The following is a 19,984-nucleotide window of genomic DNA, read 5'->3' as shown; positions in this document are numbered from 1 at the left end:
TGGCCAGCAGAGCAGCCTTCCTCCCTACCCACCCCCCTTGATTAGGAGCCCTTATTTAGAGCACCTCCTGCCCAACCAAATCCACAGGCTCTGGGAGCCTGTCTGACCTGGAGGATCTAGGCAGGCCTGAGATAAGACCGGAAGGATAAGTAGGTATTAACTAGACAATGGAGGAAGGATGGTGGGGAAGACCATCAAGAGTCTTCCAGGCAGAGAAAACTGTTTAAGAGTCCCCAAAATAGGACAGAGCCTAGGATGTTCCAGGAACTGAGACTAGAGAAGGAGAGGGAGGGCAAAGGTGGGTTGAGATGAAACCAGAGTGGCTGAAAACCTCCAGACCAAACAGGGCAGGCTCTTCTTGTACAAGTCAGTAGGCCCAGATGGAGGATAGCCTTGAAGGCCAAGCTAAGGAATTGAATTGGAGTATCATTCTTTTTTTTTTTTTTTTTTTAGTACCATTCGAATTTTCATTTATATAGGGACTGAATTATTCTGCCTCCTTTTTGTCAAGTGTAATCAGTCTTTGTTCGTTTACATTTCTAATTATGATCCTACTTTCTTGGCAATTAAGGATACATATAAACTTAGGTCTTTCTCTCTTAGAAAAACTGCAAATGGCGTGCATGCTCAAAACAAGTTCTTGGGCTTGCTGCAAGGAAAACAGTTTCTTGAGAACCACAGGGAGGAAATCTAGAAAATCATAAAGAAGCTCTGTTCTTTTCCCCATGACTGGCACACATGTATACACACACAAATGCACACAGCGGAATGTTCTCTCCCACATACAAAGTCAAGGAAATAAAGCCAAATGTGTTTGTCTATTTTCTTTTGGCAGCATTTCAGGTATTTAAAATTTTAACTCACATCTTCAATTAATTTAAAAACTTGAATAGGTTAAATGAACATACCTTATCATTTATGAGAAGAACAATCAAAATGAATATGCTGTTCTCTAGGAAGATGATGTGGGTGAGTATCAGACAAGAATTTCTCAGAAAGGAGTGTTTGACATTCATAACAATCTGAAATGTTGACCTAAGGCATCAGAGTGTGCAGCTGCAAGGTGGGCGAGTCACATGACTGGAAACAGACACCTGTTTCTGCTGCCTCATCCACATCCACTCTGGTGGTCCCTGCCCCTCCGGACCACGGCTGGAGGTTGCTACTGCTTTGGGAAGGCCGTTACTCTCTGCTGGGCCTCACCTCCTTGCTCCTCGCTTCACCCCTCCTTCAGGCAACCTAACAGGGTCTGTTTCCCAAAGACCAGCCATCACCTCCTGGTGGTACCTCCATTGCATGCTCTGAAGGACAGAGGGTCAGCAGGTGCCCGGCACTGGTCAGGCAGGTTAAAAAGGTGCCTTTCAGAAGTGTGGTAATTCATCTCCCACCTCTGACGCACACTCAGACATGCAGGCGTGCGCACACAGACCCACTCTAGGTGGGGAGGGTGGGCGCGTTAAATTGTCCCTGAGAGAGCAAGTGAACCGTCACCGTAGAGTGCCCGACCCGGGAACTGACCCGTCTTTATTTGTTTGACTCACGCTCATCACCAGTTCATTATGGCAGTTTGTGCGGCATGTACGTGCAATGTGAATCCAGTACTTAAGCAGTTCCTAAGGCTGTGGACAGAATTCTGGGAACCCGTGAACTTGAATGAGAAAAAAAAAAATTAGATCTTTATTTTCACTAAATTTAGACTTCTGGTTAGTGTCAGTGTTTAGGGTGCCTTCCTTTGGAGAAGGAGCTAAGGCACGTAGGAAACAACACGCTAATTACAAACACAGGCAACTAGAGTCAGATACTTACCTGACTGAGCCACCCAGGGCCCCCATCCCTTCTCTTTTTAATGAAAAATTTATCAGTAAGGTCTCCAAATGACTAATTTTCCTACGTATCTTCATGTATTTCATGTAATTTTTTTTTTAATTTTTTTATTGTTATGTTAATCTCCATACATTACATCATTAGTTTTATTATTTTTTTTTTTTAAAGATTTTATTTATTTATTTGAGACAGAGAGAATGAGAGAGAGAGAGAGAGCGAGCACATGAGATGGGGGAGGGTCAGAAGGAGAAGCAGGCTCCCTGCCAAGCAGGGAGCCTGATGCGGGACTCGATCCAGGGACTCCAGGATCATGACCTGAGCCGAAGGCAGTCGCTTAACCAACTGAGCCACCCAGGCGCCCTACATCATTAGTTTTAGATATAGTGTTCCATGATTCATTGTTTGTGCATAACACCCAGTGCTCCATGCAGAACGTGCCCTCCTCAATACCCATCACCAGGCTAACCCATCCTCCCACCCCCCCCCTCTAGAACCCTCAGTTTGTTTTTCAGAGTCCATCGTCTCTCATGGTTCTTCTCCCCCTCTGATTTCCCCCCCTTCATTCTTCCCCTCCTGCTACATTCTTCTTCTTCTTTTTTTCTTTCTTAACATATATTGCATTATTTGTTTCAGAGGTACAGATCTGAGATTCAACAGTCTTGCACAATTCACAGCGCTTACCAGAGCACATACCCTCCCCAGTGTCCATCACCCAGTCACCCCATCCCTGCCATCCCACCCCCCTATTTCATGTAATTTTAAATAAACATAAAAGTTACTGAAAAGACCTAATCATATATAGAAAATGCCTTCAGAACTATGGTGAAAGACAAAATATAGTAGTTGATTAGAGATGTTCATGGATATTTTCCCTTGAAGTACCAATAACTATTATATGTTGTTGTAAAAAACAAATAATAGAAATAAATGCCTAAAAATTAGAAAGATCTCAATATCAAGGAAAGCATATGGTACTAGACCAGATTGTAATGTTAATGTCTATTTAAAAAACAAACAAACAAAAAGCTTTTGGAAGGGAAGTAAATTAATTTGTTTTAATTTTGTGAACTACCCAATTTTCTTCACCCAATTTAAAAAAAGGCAAATTATAATGCTGCCCACAGCATATTTGCAAAATCTCTTGTAGCTGCCTTATTGATTTAATCTGGCAGGACTGCTGAGCCAGTAACTAGATCTGGCCTTCCAGAAGTAAGTTCTCTTCTGGTTTTATAAAGACAGACTTACTAGACTTGGTTAAACTGTAACTGACTTTCAAAAGCTTGAGATAGCCAGTTAGTGACATTATGAAAGAAAAAGATAGGGGCGACCTGGGTGGCTCAGTCGGTTGAGCATCCGACTCTTGATTTCAGCTCAGGTCATGACCTCAGGGTGGTGAGATCGAGCCCTGTGATGGGCTCTGTGCTGGGTGTGGAGCCTGCTTAAGATTTCTCCCCCTCTCCCTTTGCTGCCCCTCCCCACACTCTCCCTCTCTCTTTTTCCAGCTTTATTAAGGTACAACTTTATTAAGGTATAACTTTATTAAGGTATAATTGACAAAATTTGTATATATTTAGGGTGTACAGTGTGATTTAATACATTGTGAAATAATTTCCAGAATCAAGTTAATTAACACATCCTTTACCTCACACAGATACCTTTTTCTTTTGTAGTGAGAACACTTAAGATCTACTCCCGTAGCAAATTTCAAGTGTACAATACACTGTTATTAACCATAGTCCACATACTATACATTTAGATCCCCAGAATGTATTTATCTTATAACTGAGAATTTGACCCCTTTGACAAACATCTCCTCATTTCCCCTACTCTAAAGCCCCCCAAAAGATATCTTCTGATAACAAAATAGTTTTGGACAGGGTAGCTATGAAAATTTTTAAAAAGTGATGAAAAGGAACATGCTATCTCGAATATTAAAATGTATAATAAAGCTACAGTAATTAAAACAGTGCATTGAAATACACACAAAGACACACAGACACCAATTTATAATCATTGAAATACAAAAAACCTGTGGGGGAGGAAATAGATTATTCAGCAAACCACATATCAGAATAAACTCGGGAACTAGAGAACCATGTGGGTTTTTTTTAGATGATTCTTTTAAAATCTAGGAGAAAGATATAGGTGAATACTTAACCAATAGTGGGAGGGGGAAGGATTTTGAAATACAAAAGCAGTGGAAGAAACCACAAGGGAAAGAATTCTTTTTATTTCATCATGTTTTAGGAAAGATTATGAGTTTGAGGAACTAAACTAACTCAAAATACCACACATAAATGGAGGGTTGACCAGAGAAAGATCTCAGATTAACACCAGGGCAGGGACTGGGCTGGGCCTTCCCGGGGTGAGGCAGAGAAGCCACCCTGGATTCTGGAAGGACCAGGAATCTGAGCTCAATTAAACAGCCTGTGTCTACTGCTTTCTGGGCAGGAACAAATTCTCTGAAAAAAGGGATATGAATTGGACAGAAAGGGTCTCTTGGCAGGGCAGAGATGAATCCTGTCTAATATATTCAAATTTGAAATTCCTTAGGTCAAAAAGTAAAGTAAACATTTAAAAAGGTAAATACCATGGACTAAAAAAATATTTGCAACAAATATTACCGAAAAAAAGATTTAATATCTTTAACAAAGAAAGTGTTTTTAGGGCACCTGGTGGCTCAGATGGGTAAGCGTCTGCCTTCGGCTCAGGTCAAAATCCCGGGGTCCTGGGATCAAGTTCCGTATCAGGCTCCCTGCTCGGCAGGGAGCCCGTTTCTCCCTCTGCCTCTGCCCTCTCTCTGCCTCTCATGAATAAAAAAATTTTTTTTTAAATATTTAAAAAAAAAAAGTGTTTTTATCAGACAATAAGGATATTTCTAACAATCCAGTTATTTTTAAATGGGCAAAGGACATAAATATGTGGTCTGCAAAAAAAAAGAAAGAAAACAGTATACACAGAAGTGGCAGAAGTGATATTGACCTTATTATTGGCCAAAAAAAAAAAAAAAGGCAGATTTAAGAAAACAGTAACATAAATTTTTTTGTCTAGGAAATTGACAGTTTTTGTGCCATTTTGTGCTTGTATGTGTTTTTAAAATCATGCTGCCAATTCAAGCAAAGGTCAAGTGGGTGTTTTCCGCTGGGGGTGTAAATTGTTACAACCTTTCTGGATGACAATTTTTTGAGCCATGAAGACGCTCATGTTCAAGTTGATCAAATTATTATTCTAAGAAGGGAAGGAAGCCAAAGATATGTATAAAGATAGTTATTACAACATTATTTGTAATGGTGGAAATCTGGAAATAACCTAAATTCCTAATATTTCCCTTAGGGTTACTTAATGGTTATCCTATAATGAAATATTAAAAGCCATTAAAAACCATTTGTTCAAAGAATGTTTATTTACATAATTCCAATTTTGCAGATAAACAACAGAGAGAGTGGGGCACCTGGGTGGCTCAGTCGGTTGAGCATCTGCCTTCGGTTCAAGTCATGATCCCAGGCGCCTGGGATCGAGTCCCGCATTGTGCTCCCTGTTCAGTGGGGAGTCTGCTGCCTCTGTCCTTCATCCTGCTTGTGCTCTCTCTCGCTGTCTCTCTCTTAAATAAATAAAATCTTAAAAACAAAAAAACAACAGAGTGAAGAAAAGAGAGAGAAACAAAGAGATGTAAAACGAACATAGGAGGGCGCCTGGGTGGCTCAGTTGGTTAAGCGACTGCCTTCGGCTCAGGTCATGATCCTGGAGTCCCTGGATCGAGTCCCGCATCGGGCTCCCTGCTCGGCAGGGAGTCTGCTTCTCCCTCTGACCCTCCCCCCTCTCATGTGCTCTCTCTCTCATTCTCTCTCTCTCAAATAAATAAACAAAATCTTTAAAAAAAATAAAAAAATAAAATTAAAAAAAAAAAAAAAACAAAAAAAAACAAAAAAAACGAACATAGGAAATATTCCAAGTTGTTAGTGGCACCCGGTAGGGTAACAAGTGATTTATTTTCTGCAAGGAAACTATTACTTTGGTTATCAGAAAGAAAACAACAGTGATGTATTTGGCATTTACATGAAAGTAAAATGGACATTTTTATCATTTGGCCTAGAGAAGGGACATATCTGCTCAGGAGAGAAGTAGCTTCCATATAATCCTCATATGAGCTTTCAAAGAATTAAATTAGAGAGTCCATTTCTAAAGGTCTTGGTCCATGCCTGGTACTCATAATAGTTGCTCAGTGAATGTCAACAGCGCATGCAAATCCCGAATCTCTGTTTGGGACAGAGGGTCCCAAAGCCTCTGAACAGATCTCCTGGATTTCTTTTTTCTTTTCTTTTTTTTAATTAAGATTTATTTACTTATTTGAGAGAGCACGTGTCTCATTCTGGGGGAGGGGTAAGGGGAGGGGGGAGAGAGAATCCTAAGCAGACTCCCCACTGAGCGTGGAGCCCGACGCAGGGCTCCATCTCATGACCTTGAGATCATGACCTGAGCTGAAATCAGGAGTCCAACGAGTAAGCAGCTGAGCCACCCAGGCGCCCCTCTCCTTGATTTCTTAATGCAATCTGGGTACAGCTTTTCACAGACACCAGGATGAGGAAAGATGTATTTTATTGTTTTAGGTTAAGAAAAAGCATTTAGGGGTGCCTGGGTGGCTCAGTCAGTTAAGTGGCTGCCTTCAGCTCAGGTCATGATCCCAGGGTCCTGGGATCAAGCCCCACCTCGGGCTCCCTGCTCAGCAGAGAACCTGCTTCTCCCTCTCCCTCTGCCTACCACTCTGTCTACTTGTGCTCTCTCTCTATCTCTCTGTCAAATACATAAATAAAATCTTAAAAAAAAAAAAAACATTTAGTTGTAAACTCTATTAATGAATCTAAGAGCAACAAACTGATTCCATTTTTTTCTTGAGAATGCCTACTAGGTTTCCATGAATAATCCTAGGCTCAAGTTATTTTACAGCCTGTCTTTAAATAATTTTCATTAAACAAATAGTTTAGAATTCACATAAATTACATCCTAGTATTTATTCTTAAATTTAAAAAAGTCAATACCTGTTTACCGTTTATCCAAATCTGTGCTACACATTTTGTTTGTTTACTTTTTAAAATATTTTAAATGCATTTTTTTTAGATTTTTTTTTTTTTTTATTTGACAGCACGCAAGTGGGGGGAGGCACAAGCAGAGGGAGAGGGAGAAGCAGACTCCCCACTGAGCAGAGAACCCGATTGCAGACTCAATCCCAGGACTCTGGGATCATGACCTGAGCTGAAGGCAGATACTCAACCAACTGAGCCACCCAGGCAGCCCTGGTGCTACACATTTTAAGCGCACTATCTTACCTTCACAATCCTATGGTTATGGTTTTTACTCCCATTTTACAGAAATAGAGGCTTCAGAGTCAAGTGAGTAATTGATAACTTTGAACCCATCTGTTAACCGGAGTATCATGCCTCCATTCATTCACTCATTCAATGGATAAAATAAACATCACTTCAAGAAAGTCCGTGGTTAGCAAAGATTTGTAAACTTTAGTTTATGGCACACTTCCTTTGCATCATAATTTATGACACAAAAATCTAAATACAATAAAAATTATGAACAAGGGTGCCTGGGTGGTTCAGTCATTTGAGCGTCCCACTCAGCAGGGAGTCTGCTGGAGATTCCTCTGCACCCCCCCCCCGCCCCATCCCATCCCCCCTCCCCGTTCTCTCGCTCTCTCTCTCAAAACATAAATAAATCTTTTAAAAAAATTGTGTTCATTAAAAATTCCTTGTAAAACTTAAATTGGGGTATAATAGGATTCTTTTAACTTGATGGCTGGAAGATTCTTGAAAATAGAAACAAAAATTGAAGCTATTTTGTTGTTTAAAATTCAAAAGTATGTTTGTGTGTACATCTGACAACAATATGAACATTTCCCTAATTCCAGAGACCTTGACCTTCTCTGCAAACCCCCACTCTCTATTATCCTGTCGTATTTTCTTCTTTACTACTTCTCACCAAGGGACTCCATATTATGTATATGTGTGCTCATTTTTTATTGCCTCTCCCTTCACTGGAATGAAGGCTCTGTTAGGACACTGGTTTTTGTCCTTTTTTCCCCTGCTCAGCGTCTAGAACAATACCCGGCACATAGCTACTCCTCAATTTCATTTAGATAGAATGGATGAATGAACTAATGGATGAATGAATTTCTCTGCCTCTATGTGCTATGTGGGAGGAGAACCCCTGCCCCCCCACACACACACACCCCTCATACTGAGGCTCCTGAGCTATTTGGGGGATTTCCAAGAGATATCTGGCAGGTGACTTTGAGCACAGTCCAGCACTACCAATGGCCACTACCAGTCCCTCTACCCTTCACCCACCCCGCTCTGGCTTCCTGTGGGATCTGCTGCCGGACCCTTACACCCCTATACCCTCTCCGTTGGTGCCAGGCAGAGGCCCCTCTGAGCCACTGCTGATGTCTGCACGGGCACGGTCCCTCGGGGTCCAAGCTGAGGGCACTGATGTCCGCAGCCAGATGCTGCTTCTTTCACTGTGGGAGACTCCTAACCAAAGTCCACTCACTGTTCTGTGGAACTATGCCTTGAGTCTTCTCTGCTGAGGTGGTAATGAGCACATACACACACGTGCATGCGCTCACTCACACACGTGCATGCATACACTCACACCCACATGTGCATGCATACACTCACACACGTGCATGCATACGCTCACACCCACACGTGCATGCATACGCTCACTCACGTGCATGCATGCGCTCACTCACACACGTACATGCATACGCTCACTCACACACGTGCATGCATACGCTCACACCCACACGTGCATGCATACGCTCACTCACACACGTGCATGCATGCGCTCACACCCACACGTGCATGCGTACGCTCACACCCACACGTGCATGCATACGCTCACTCACACGTGCATGCATGCGCTCACTCACACACGTGCATGCATACACTCACACCCACACGTGCATGCATACACTCACACCCACGTGCATGCACACTCACACCCGTGCATGCATACGCTCACACCCACACGTGCATGCATGCGCTCACTCACACACGTGCATGCATGCGCTCACTCACACAAGTGCATGCATACGCTCACACCCACACGTGCATGCACTCACACACGTGCATGCATACACTCACACCCACACGTGCATGTGCTCACTCACACACGGGCATGCATACACTCACACCCACACGTGCATGCATACACTCACACACGTGCATGCATACACTCACACCCACACGTGCATGCATACACTCACACCCACATGCAAAAGACATCTGTTACCTTCCCATCCCAGAGTTGTGGGCCGGAGCTACCTCGTGCTTCCCAATTTTTCTCAGTTTTTTGGTGAAACCTCCCTGTTTTGACTCCTAGGCCCCGGGGCTGGGACTAGGGTTGGGGGAGGGGGATGGGGAGAGTGTGTGGGGTGGGGTGGGTGGCTTGACTGAATCAGAAGTTCTGAGGAAGAAGCCATCACAGCGCCCCTCCAACACAGAGGCATTCTTCTGACTTAGCTAACAAGTCTCTGGCAGGAAAAATAATTTCCCTGGAGGCAACTTGGTGCCTCATGCAGATTGTCCCGTTGTGGAGCTGCATGCTGGCCCTCCAGGCCATGTGCACACAATGGACCCCTGAAGGGGACTCACTGTTGCCCCAGGCTAGGTTGGCTGCGAGAGGGAGATAAAGCTTAGCTGCTTCCTTTCTGCTTTGTTTTGAACAATATTCTAGAAAGATACGAAAGAAATGTTATCTTAATTAGTAATTGCCCACCCCCCACCTCGAACAGACACACACACACAGGCGTTCAGTGTTCACCACAGAATATATTGTCACAGGGTTTGATTTAGCTTCGCGGACAAATAAACCGAGGCAGATGAGAAGTGGATAAAGCCGTGGGCTAGGTCAGCAGCAGTGGTAGGATTGGAGTCTCCCGGCCTGAGAGGAGGAACCTGCAGCGTCTGTTGACATGCGTGGCCTTTTACTGTGGGCGCCCCTTGCAGGCTAACAAAGCATATCCCCAAACCTGTTCCTGCTTCCAGAGCACTAACAGAGCCCCTGCTGGTAAAGGAGGCTCATTTCTGAGAAGGCTGATGCCTCTCATGGATCTGGGCAGAGAAGGATGCAGGCCTCGGCCGAGGCTAGGCCAACCCAAAGAAAGGGAACTGGGGGGAGGGGGGAAGCAACCCCCTCCTTATTTAAAAACAAACTAGGAAGGAAGGAACCTTCCACCATCAGTACCCTGGTGACCACTGCTCGTTATTTTTTCAGGGTTGTGTACTCATATAATGCTTTTAACCAGAAAAGGCTGTTACGTTTTATTTTGGAACAATTGGGTACGCCGAGGAAGGGCGACGGAGGGCACCACAGAACCCGCCTTAGCAGTAGAAAGGTGATACCTGTATAGTGACAGGGCACAGTCGGATCAAGCCCAGGGGAAAACCATGCTCCACACTTTGTAAAAACATGATCTAACTGTTAAGGAGGATGGCTATAATTTTAGAAAGGCAGAGATGAATGGAAGACTGTCTGGGCTTAGGAGATTCATTTCTATTTTTTGTCCAGCTGAGTCACTCTGTGATAAAAGTGGCCCGAGTATCACAAGACTCACTAACCTTTATGTCATTTCCCCTCCCACTCCATTCCCGAAAATGCTCGTTTTTTGTTTTTTTTTTTATCGGTTTTTATCTTGCTTCGTACAGTAAAGAGTTTCTCCTCATTGGCAAACATCACCTCTACGGATGACTTATCGCTGATGAACTTGCGTGCATGTGAGCGACCCTGTGCTCCCATCTTTGCACTATCGAGTGGGAATTCCCTGCAGTATGCCCCGGCCCCTCCTGACTCTCGCGAGTATCAGTGGGGGTCATGAATCGATCCGTTATTGTTCTTACAGTGTTACCTTCACCCAAGAATCCCAATTTTTTTTTAAGTTTTTATTTATTTAATCTCTACACCCATTGTGGGGCTCGAACTCACGACCCTAAGACCAGGAATTGCATGCCGCACTGACTGAGTTGCCATCTCCCTGAGAGAATCCCAATTTAAAACATTGTTTCCTGCAAGTTTTAATGTTTCCAATTAGGAAGTATTTAGATTGATTTTGGGGCTCTTTGATTTTTATTAGTTTGTTGTTCGTTTGTTTTTTTTAGTGACTTTGTTTTAACTTTAAAAACCACCGCCTATAGCTTGGCCCCACTACCACAGAATGTAGCTGATGGACCCTTTGGTCCTAGGTGACACCGCTGTGATCTGACAGAGCTATTCAGAGGTGAGGTGGGGGATTCTGGAAGAACGCACCAACGTGCAGGTGTCCTAAAAGGATATTGGGATCAACCCCTGTTTCATATGAATTTGGGCACAGGTCTTGCTTTACTCGCTTGGTATTCAAAATGATAAGAGCAAAGAGCCACTGACTGCCTTGGCCATGACCAGCTCTCTGAGGGCCCAGCTGCCGTTTCCTGCTGCTTCTTCCTTCCCACTTCCCACACATTCATTAGCAGCTTTTGAAGCGGAAGCTTAGCATACTGTTTTCACCTTAGCTTTCTGTTTTCCTCTTCAACTACCTCTTCACGTTCCCCCCTCCACACACACACTCACCAACAAGAAGCTTTTAGCATGTATGTCAGAATACAGAGTCTTCAGTGCCTGTCAGTACACTACCCTCATGATTTCGGTGGCCCTGATTTGTGTGAGTGATGACTGTTCATGTCCCTTGGGCCCTCAGAATATTTGATCTCGCCAAGGTGACAAATTGTACATTTTTTTCTTTTATTTCCTAGGGTAGTTGCTAGGATTTTTTTTTAAAACACCATTTTATATGCCAGGAATTCCAAAGTCAAATATACATAAACCATTAGGTTGTGAACAAAAGCATCTAGGAATCTTTAGCTGGAAGAAGGTCAGAGGTCAAGTGCAGTCATCTCTTTGCAGGGACCCTTCTCTGGCACCCCGGACACAGGGTCCTTCGTGAGGGGAGGAATCTGCCGGGTCACCTGGCTGCTCGCTCTGGTTGTTGGGCACCTGGAGTCTGATGCTTTGTGTGAGTGGGGGCTAGGTTTTTAAGCTCTCTGTTTCTTCATCTGAAATGGTGACTGTTAACAGTACTTCCTCATAGAATTGTTATGATTGTTAGCTCAGTCAGTCCATGTAAAACCCTTGGACAGTCCTGGCAAGAGCTGAGGGCCCAGTCACTGCGAGTTGATAACGCTTCCTCTGTGGGGAGGTGCAAGTCAGGCCGACTGGTTGGAGCTCAGACCTTGCCAATACCCAGCCCTGTGAACATGACAGTTCAGTTGCTTGCTATTCTCTGAGCTTGAATTTCTGTATCTGTCACCTGTGAAGGAGGAGTCCGCAGTGTGTATGTGCGATAGTACGCTGTCAGTAAAATGCCAAGAGATGTAGAGGGTTATGGAGAGAATTCATGCAAGATGCCCGATACGGAGTAGACATGCATTAAACCATCGTGATTCGTCACATTTTCTACTTAGTTGAAGAGGCCAAAAAAGAAAGTTATGCTTGCTTTGCCTTCAGAGACTGTATGGTCCTAGTCCTGTCACACTGGTGCTTAATAGATATTGGAGTATTTTACTCAGAGGAGAGTAAGGGGTGAGATTGAAGAGTAATACGTGTTTGAAGCTTCTGAGAACCAAAGAAAAGACACAAGAGATTTTTGCAAACCTACAGATTAAAAGCCTTGAATGTGTGAGATTCTCTGATGTGTAGAAACTCAGGATTTCTGGGAATGTTTCTCTTCAATGATAGCAAAACTGCACTGATTCATATGAGCCAAAAAAAAAAAAAAAGAAGAAGAAAAAGCCAAATCAGAATATTTTTAAGGAAATTCAGACTTTTTCAAGTATTAGAGGACCACCCCCCCCCCCCCCCCCGGAGAATCTCTTAATTATCTGAACGAGTCATTGTCAGGTGTCTTTTCTGCAGATAAAGGGGCGCCTAGCCAGGGCGAACAGCGTCTTCCCCACCATCAACTGCAGACACTCCAGACCAGCAAGTCATGAGCCCCCAGAAGCAGGCTCTCCAGAATCCTCTGATGTCACAGGCATGATCCCTGATCCACGCACCTCTAAAAGGAGCCAGTCCCCGGCAAAGACACCCCTCTGAAATGAATTCTTCGCTTTACCTTGAATGATTCTTTGATTGTAGATTAATGAGATGGTGACTAATGGCAGCTCTGAAGATGCCTGTTTTAATGAATAGATAGGAATTATTTTTAATTAGTGCTTCAGTTGTCTATATGTAAACGATGCTCTCTGATGTGCTTAAGGGCCTTTTGAGAACAGTTGATTTTCTTAATTCTGTTAAGCATTGCCTAAGCACTCTTGTTGGCAATGCTGTTTGTGTTCTCTATGAGAAACCTTTCTCCGAGTAGAGATCATTTCCAGCCTTTGTGGAAGAGTCCAGTTTTAGTGGAGATCATCTTGACGAGGGCGTTTACTGTATTTAGAATAAATTGCAGGGCAGTGGGTCTGCCTAGCCCCAGGTGAGTCTACCAATGCCAGAGCAAGAAGCCATTATCATGTATTTCAGAGCTGTTCCCTCACTCAACCCTCTGCCCACCTCAAAGATACACAAGTGTGCCCCTCAGTTTCCCTGGCGGCAAGGGTTGGGGGTGGGAAAGATACCTGCCAAACCTTGGCAAACCACCCTGAGCAGGGCAATAGGCCCTTGGCCTCATACAGTCAGGTAGGTGTTACCTGGGCGACAGCACACATTCCGTGACAAGATGATGCCAAAATTTGGCATTTTAGGATTAACAGATATGAGTTAGTTAGAATCACTTGCCTTAGCCCCAATCCCATACTCAAAAGTGTTTTCTCTCCCAGATCCTTGAAATTACTCCCTGCAAAGTAACCATTGGTTCCAAAAGTCTGACATTGTCTATTGGATAAATATATTTTTAGGATTTCTTTAAATATGATACTTTGAGATTCCCCCCCCCCTTGGTTTCTTTAAAAAGAAAAATCATCTAAGAATCAGTTTTCAACTAAAAATTCTTTTAGGGTTTTCTTTTTTTAGTCTGTATCCCAGAATAGTAGTTTCAGAGTTGCCAACTGCAAAAGGACCTATGTGTTGTGTATGCTGCCGAAAGCTATTTCCAAGCACACACTAAATGGTTTTAGAAAACTAGTACGTGGAGTAACTCACGTGGTTTCGTGTGTAGCAGGAAAAACCACCTTACCTCGGTACTGCGGAAGCCGTCAGGTCTTCTGATCATAAGCAGTAATTGTCTTGGACTTGAGAGCTGACAGAATTATGTTGGACGTGGTAACGTTCGAGAAGGCAAATGGTTCTTTTAGCAGAATGGTTCACTTTCACCTTTACACAGCAGTTAAGAGAGTAATGGCTCTCCCTGAACTGTAGGAATGCGTCCGTGACCTTGGATAAACCCCGCAGGAAGTAGCGCACACTTCTGTCGGTACAGTTTATCCGTCACCACGTGTGCATTGAGTTCCTTCTGCCGGTGCTGGCCTCGTAGCTGCATAAAATACCAGGGTAGTAGGTGTCAGCATTACGTCCTTCAAGTCACTCGTTCCATCCGGGGAAGCAACGTGCGAAGCGGTGAGGGAATAGTCGAGGTAACAGGGCTATCTCGGTTAACTGTCATTCAACACAGTGCCTTTCAGCCCACGCAGATGGTTCTTCAGTTTCCCTTTGACTTGCCGCAGACTTGTCAGGGCTGCAGTCAACAGGTAACCTTTATCCGTTCAGAACATATGTAAGCATCCACCACCGAAAGGATTTTGTGTAGAACGCGGCACCATTCTAGAACGAATCATTTTTTTAGACCACTCTTGGAAGTTCAGAAAAGGATGGCTATGTCTAAGTGCCTCATTCCTATTTGGATTCTTACGGGGGAGGTTCTGCGTGGCATTTGGTCTTTTCTGTGTTTGACTACATCACGTTTTCTATTTTAGACTCAGCTTGTGGAGCCAAAATTGTATGAGTTCAGCCTAAGCCCTGCTGTGTTTTCTAGGCTTCCTAACCCTGTGTATTTCCTGCATTGTGATTTATTAACAACGACTTAGGTAATTTAGCTTAATTGTGGAGCAAGAGATTTAGAACTAAGATTTCCCGGTGGCTAATGTTTTGGTTTTGCTAATTTGATTTTGTGCTGCCTTCAGCTCACAGGTTCTATTAACTGCCCCGGGACACAAGTCTTTACACCATCAGATGGCTCTGGACACAGTGACACCTTCTTTGGGTTTAACACCTACATTTCATTATCTTTTAATTGAGTTCTCCGACATGTCAGTGGAAAAGAAAATAATGGATGATTAATGCTTCTGTGTGAATGAGGACTAATAATGAATATGACTTACTTTAAAATTTCTTCTGCAGTAAAATATTGTGCTAGTTGACAGCAAACTGAGGTTAAGGAGACTTTAATTAAAAGTTATAAAAGCTCACCCTAGCCCAGAGCACTATCACATGCAAATCTAAGAATACCTAGTGGACAAAAAACCCTAAAATTGTTCAATAGCACCCCCTAGCCTATATAATTTTAGGCTATAAGACTAGGAAGCAAATTCTATTTGTCATTTCTTCCCTAAAAAGTATAGGTTTTTAAATATGTCTGGTTATATTGGCACATTCTTCACATTATTCCTGAATTGAATGTCTGAAGGCAACTATAAACAGAGGATAGCATGATCTAGTAGAATAATTTCTTGTGCAAAGATTTTCAAAATGATTTTACTTTAAATCTGGCTGTCTTCTATTCATTGTCTCTGCTTTGGTTGACTGATTTAAGGAGATTTTGGGGTTTGTTTGTTGTTTTTGGAGTAAGTCATCTAGGAAGGAGAAAAAGGCAGAGCTGGGGGAGGTTCCTAAAGTAGATCATGGAAATCCACAAGGTAGCTGTAGTATATTTAACTCTTTGGTGAGTGTTAAGAACACAGCCCCTGGAGCCAGACTCTGTTCTGGGCTTTGTGATCTTGGGTGGGCTCCTTAACCAGTCTGTAACTTCCATTTCTTCCTGTGTAAAATGGGTGAATGGTAATAGGTACTTGTCTCACGGAGCCGTTGCAGGGAAGACACACAAAGCACTTGAGCAGCTTAGCACATAATGAATGGTCAGTGACGATTGATAGCTGTTATTTCACCATGGATGCTTGGATGTGGTCATGATCTACAGCTTGGATTCTAATATCAGAAAGACCTGGGTTCAAACCCTCTGGGAGACATTGGGCAAGTTGCCGAAACTCGGTTTCCTCACCACTAAATGGGGATGATTATAACAATTGCATACAGTTGTAGAATTTAACAGTGTATGCAAAATTCCTAGATTAGACTAGGTAGGGGCACCTGGCTGGCTTAGTCGGTCAAGCAGGCAGCTCTTGATCTCAGGGTCAGGGGTTCAAGCCCCATATTGGCCATGGAGCCTACTTAAAAAAAAAAGAAAAATAGATTAGGTGGAACAGGTAGGTAGAACATAGCTGTTACTCTTCATTTCCTTCTGAAATGCCAATAAAACAACAGTGAAGGCACTCTACAAATAATAGTAATCCTCTATGACTAACAGAAGACAGCAATATCAGCATTCTATAAGGTGGAAAGCAGAGAGTAGAAACCGACTTAGCAAACCCAGGAAAGCCAGTTACACCGTAGAATGCACGAGAGGCTCAGGAATTGCTCACACTAGTTATCTCTGGAGATGGAGGTGAAAGTGGGACTAACAACAGGAGGATTCGTTGAAACCCAGCTCCGCCTTTTCATTCCTTGGAGCCAGGCACTATTAAGGGCAGGGACCCCCCAAAGTGAAATCAGGGTTTTTAAGTGAAAGTCTGCATTCTGAATGCTGAGCTCCTTGGTTGTCTTCCCCCCTCTGGCTCCCCAGATGCTGGCAAGGAAGTTTAGACCCTCCAAGACACAATGAGATGCACCTTCTCTGGCCCAAGTAAATAGACCTAAGTATACTGCCCTTGGACATTCTATAACTAAAAAGCCCATCACATCCCTGAATCCCACGGTCCACCTGCCCAGCCTGTGTGCACGGAGCTTCCAGTCAGCGGTCTAGTGTTCCATGCTTACCTGGGACAGAGAGCCAGGGACCCCAGACTAAGGTCTCCTGAGGGTGGATCATTGTGTGGTGTGTACAATGGGGCATATTACAGGTTTTTTTAACGTCTGCCACTAACAGTATGGCCTTCAGTCAAGTCCTAATCTCTCTAGGCAGTAGTCACTATTGATGTAAAAGAGAGGGGATAGATTAGACCTTTTTGTTTGTTTGTTTGTTTTTAGACTAGACCACCGTCTTTAAAGGTGCCTTCCTTGTTCTCAAACACCCCAGGACATCAGGACAAGTCTCTGAGGCCAACCTGGTTACTTTTCAGAAGTGTATGTACATATGACCACTAACAATAAATGTATTATTAGTAATAGATAATATATCATGAAGATGAATAATAATATCTAAGAATTATTTGAATATCTACCATGTTCCAGATGCTTGCATTATCTTCTTTAACCTCACTTCATGGGATACTAGTGCTTTATGAGAGACGTTCTTTTATCCCCATTTTGCAGAGAAGCTAACTGAGGCTTCAAGGATTTATGTGTAAAATTTACAGACAGGAAGTGGCAGAGTCTGGGTTTTGAAGATCTGGCCACCTCCAGAGAACCAGTTCTCTAGATCTCACCATGCATCTCTTTTGTGAACTCTGTTGGGTCCTTCCCCAGTGAGAGCATTATACTCATTTGAGGTCCCTTGGCTGCTTTCAGTTTTAGTCTGGCTTCATTGCCTGCCACTGGGGAGTTATGTTTTTTCCCCTGTAACGTTGATTGGCATTGGAGTCATAAACGAACCGAGCCCTGTATTCCTCTCACAAAGATCGCTTGCTCTGAGTTCTCAGAGTCCCCACTTAAAAGGTTCTACACGTGTGACCTTACATTGTTCAAATTCCTGCACATCTAAACTTGAACAGGATGTGTTGTGTTTGCCTGTGCCGCCGAGCCTGCAGATCACTTTTGTTCAGTGGATTATGCGACACACCAGCTGTCCTTTGAGTTTGCCAGACTCTGCAAAGTAATAAGTGACTATTGTAGCAGGTCTTTATACATAAATCTTTTTTCTGCTTAATGTCGATTTGGGAGTATATAAAAATAAGGAGAGAACAAATAGATTTGATGAAGCATCAAGAAAATCTTTTAAAAGAAGCCTGGGGGAGGCTGGAGGTGAGAACTCCCTCTCACTTCTGCTGTGCATTTTTTAAAATTGGGTGAAATGGACATAACATAAAATTTACTACTTGAAGGGAGCCTGGGTGGCTCAGTCGTTAAGCGTCTGCCTTCGGCTCAGGTCATGATCCCAGGGTCCTGGGATCGAGCCCTGCATGGGGCTCCCTGCTCCGCGGGAAGCCTGCTTCTCCCTCTCCCACTCCCCCTGCTTGTGTTCCTTCTCTCGCTGTCTCTCTCTGTCCAATAAATAAATAAAATCTTTTTAAAAAAGTGTACTACTTGAACCATTTTTGTCAGTTCAGTGGCATTAAATACATTCACATTTTTGTGCAAATATCACCAGCATCCATCTCCAGAACTTTTCTCATCTTGCAAAACTGAAACTCTGCAGCCATTGAACACTAACTCCCAATTCTCCACCCCACTACCCCCAACCACTGGCAATGACCAACTTTCTATCTCCATGAACTTGACTACTATAGGTTTTGTAGAAAGTTTAACCTGACACGATCAGTGCTATAATTAAGAGAGGAACAGTTGTCATGTATTACTGTTATTACCCAGAGGGTTTATGGCAAATATATTTCAGAGGTTTTTAGAGTGAAATAACATATGTTAAGCTCTTTCTCTTTCTTTGAAATAAGTTAAAACCTAAAACCTATTTTTTTACAAAAACATCCTGAGGTTCTTATAATTCAGCTTTTAAAAAATGATGGTGCCATGTGCTTGGACAGATGTGATTCCTTGCTCTTTTCTCCCATGGGACCCCAAACGCAATTTTAGTGAAGACCACAATAGAAGCTCCATTCCTTCTTCCCTTTGGTGCCCCCACCCTCGTGCCCCAGCTCCAAAGTTCATTCCTAAGAAACACCTGCCCAACATCATACTCTGAGTGGCATTGATGTTGCCAAATAGTGTAGCAGTTAAGTAAAGGTAGGACAAATGTTCGTTTGTTCTTTCCTCAGACTTTTACTGAGTGCCTCCCACTGTCACATACTGCCTACAAAGGTAGATCAGACACTCTCGCTGTCTCTAAGGGGCTTCCATTCCATTAGGTTGAATCATTTAAAACAATCTGTGGTAAGAAGAGAGAGAGAGAGAGAGGTAGATAAACAGAGAAGCCAAGGCGCCAATGCATGAACAGTGAGGGGGAAGTTGGTTCCACACAGGAAGCTGAGGATGTCAGTCATCATGGTGGCTTTTTGGGGGGGGGGCGGTGCCTTTCTTCACAAGGCTGATAAAGTGTTCCATCCTACCTTGACTGCCTTCTGCAGCTCCTTAGGTTCTCGTCTCTGGATGGATTTGGGGCTGTTTGAATGATAAAGAAGCAGGGGAGCTTTGGACAAGAAAGCAGCACTTGCCGTTGCGCCTTGTCTCTCATCTCTCTCCACAGCGGTCATTAAATGGAAGCATGAGAATTTTGTGGAGCAGGGTTGAAAGTCCTGTGGTACACAGATTAGCTGAAATCTCTCATTTGCCTCACATTTTGTTGGAAGCTGGACTTTCTTCTTCTGTGGAAGATTAAACAAACAAACAAACAAACAAAGAACAACTCTAATTCATTTCTAGATTACAGTGTCCTTTCAAAGAAAATCCCTAAATAGACACCTGCCTGATTTGGAGGAGAAATAATAGAACTTCCTACAAGACATAATTATGAAGCTAGTCGTGGCCAGGTGGTGCTTTTTTGGAGACTGGGACCCGGGACGACAGAACAGTGAGCTGGGGATGGAAAAGGATCCCATGTCATCCATTCAGGAAGAAGTCACTATACTGTGGAGAGGACATGACATAGCAATTTGTCCTAGGAGCTGAGCCTATGGAAGTCAAGAATTTAGGCTCCCTTAACCCAGTTTTTTAAAAGCAACACGATGACACGTCAGCCTGGTCCATTTAAAGCATTCCACTGGACTGTAGTTTCCTCTTGACCACATATAAAGGGTATTTATTT

At 43.3% G+C, this 19,984-nt stretch overlaps 1 protein-coding gene and 1 long non-coding RNA gene across 6 annotated transcripts in view; one reads left to right on the top strand and one right to left on the bottom strand.

Annotated features, from left to right (window-relative positions):
- C7H1orf21 (chromosome 7 C1orf21 homolog) overlaps positions 1–19,984 on the top strand; it is a 263,879-nt gene that overhangs the window by 150,191 nt on the left and 93,704 nt on the right. For 4 of the 5 annotated variants that reach the window (XM_078078060.1, XM_078078062.1, XM_078078064.1 and 1 more), the window contains exon 4: positions 17,098–17,193. The exons of the other annotated variant lie outside the window; for it this stretch is intronic. In XM_078078060.1, coding sequence (XP_077934186.1) covers positions 17,098–17,193 — 96 coding nt within the window. The remainder of the gene's footprint in view (positions 1–17,097; positions 17,194–19,984) is intronic. 5 annotated transcript variants of the gene reach the window in all.
- Positions 4,743–14,172, bottom strand: LOC144382596 (uncharacterized). Its single transcript, XR_013449863.1, has 3 exons — positions 14,036–14,172; positions 12,977–13,037; positions 4,743–5,441 (listed from the first exon to the last, which is right to left on the bottom strand). It is a non-coding gene; the product is annotated as an uncharacterized LOC144382596 (long non-coding RNA).

Source organism: Halichoerus grypus, chromosome 7 (genome assembly GCF_964656455.1).
Source record: "Halichoerus grypus chromosome 7, mHalGry1.hap1.1, whole genome shotgun sequence".
Classification (NCBI taxonomy): domain Eukaryota; kingdom Metazoa; phylum Chordata; class Mammalia; order Carnivora; family Phocidae; genus Halichoerus; species Halichoerus grypus.
This window is presented reverse-complemented; position numbering and strand designations above follow the sequence as displayed.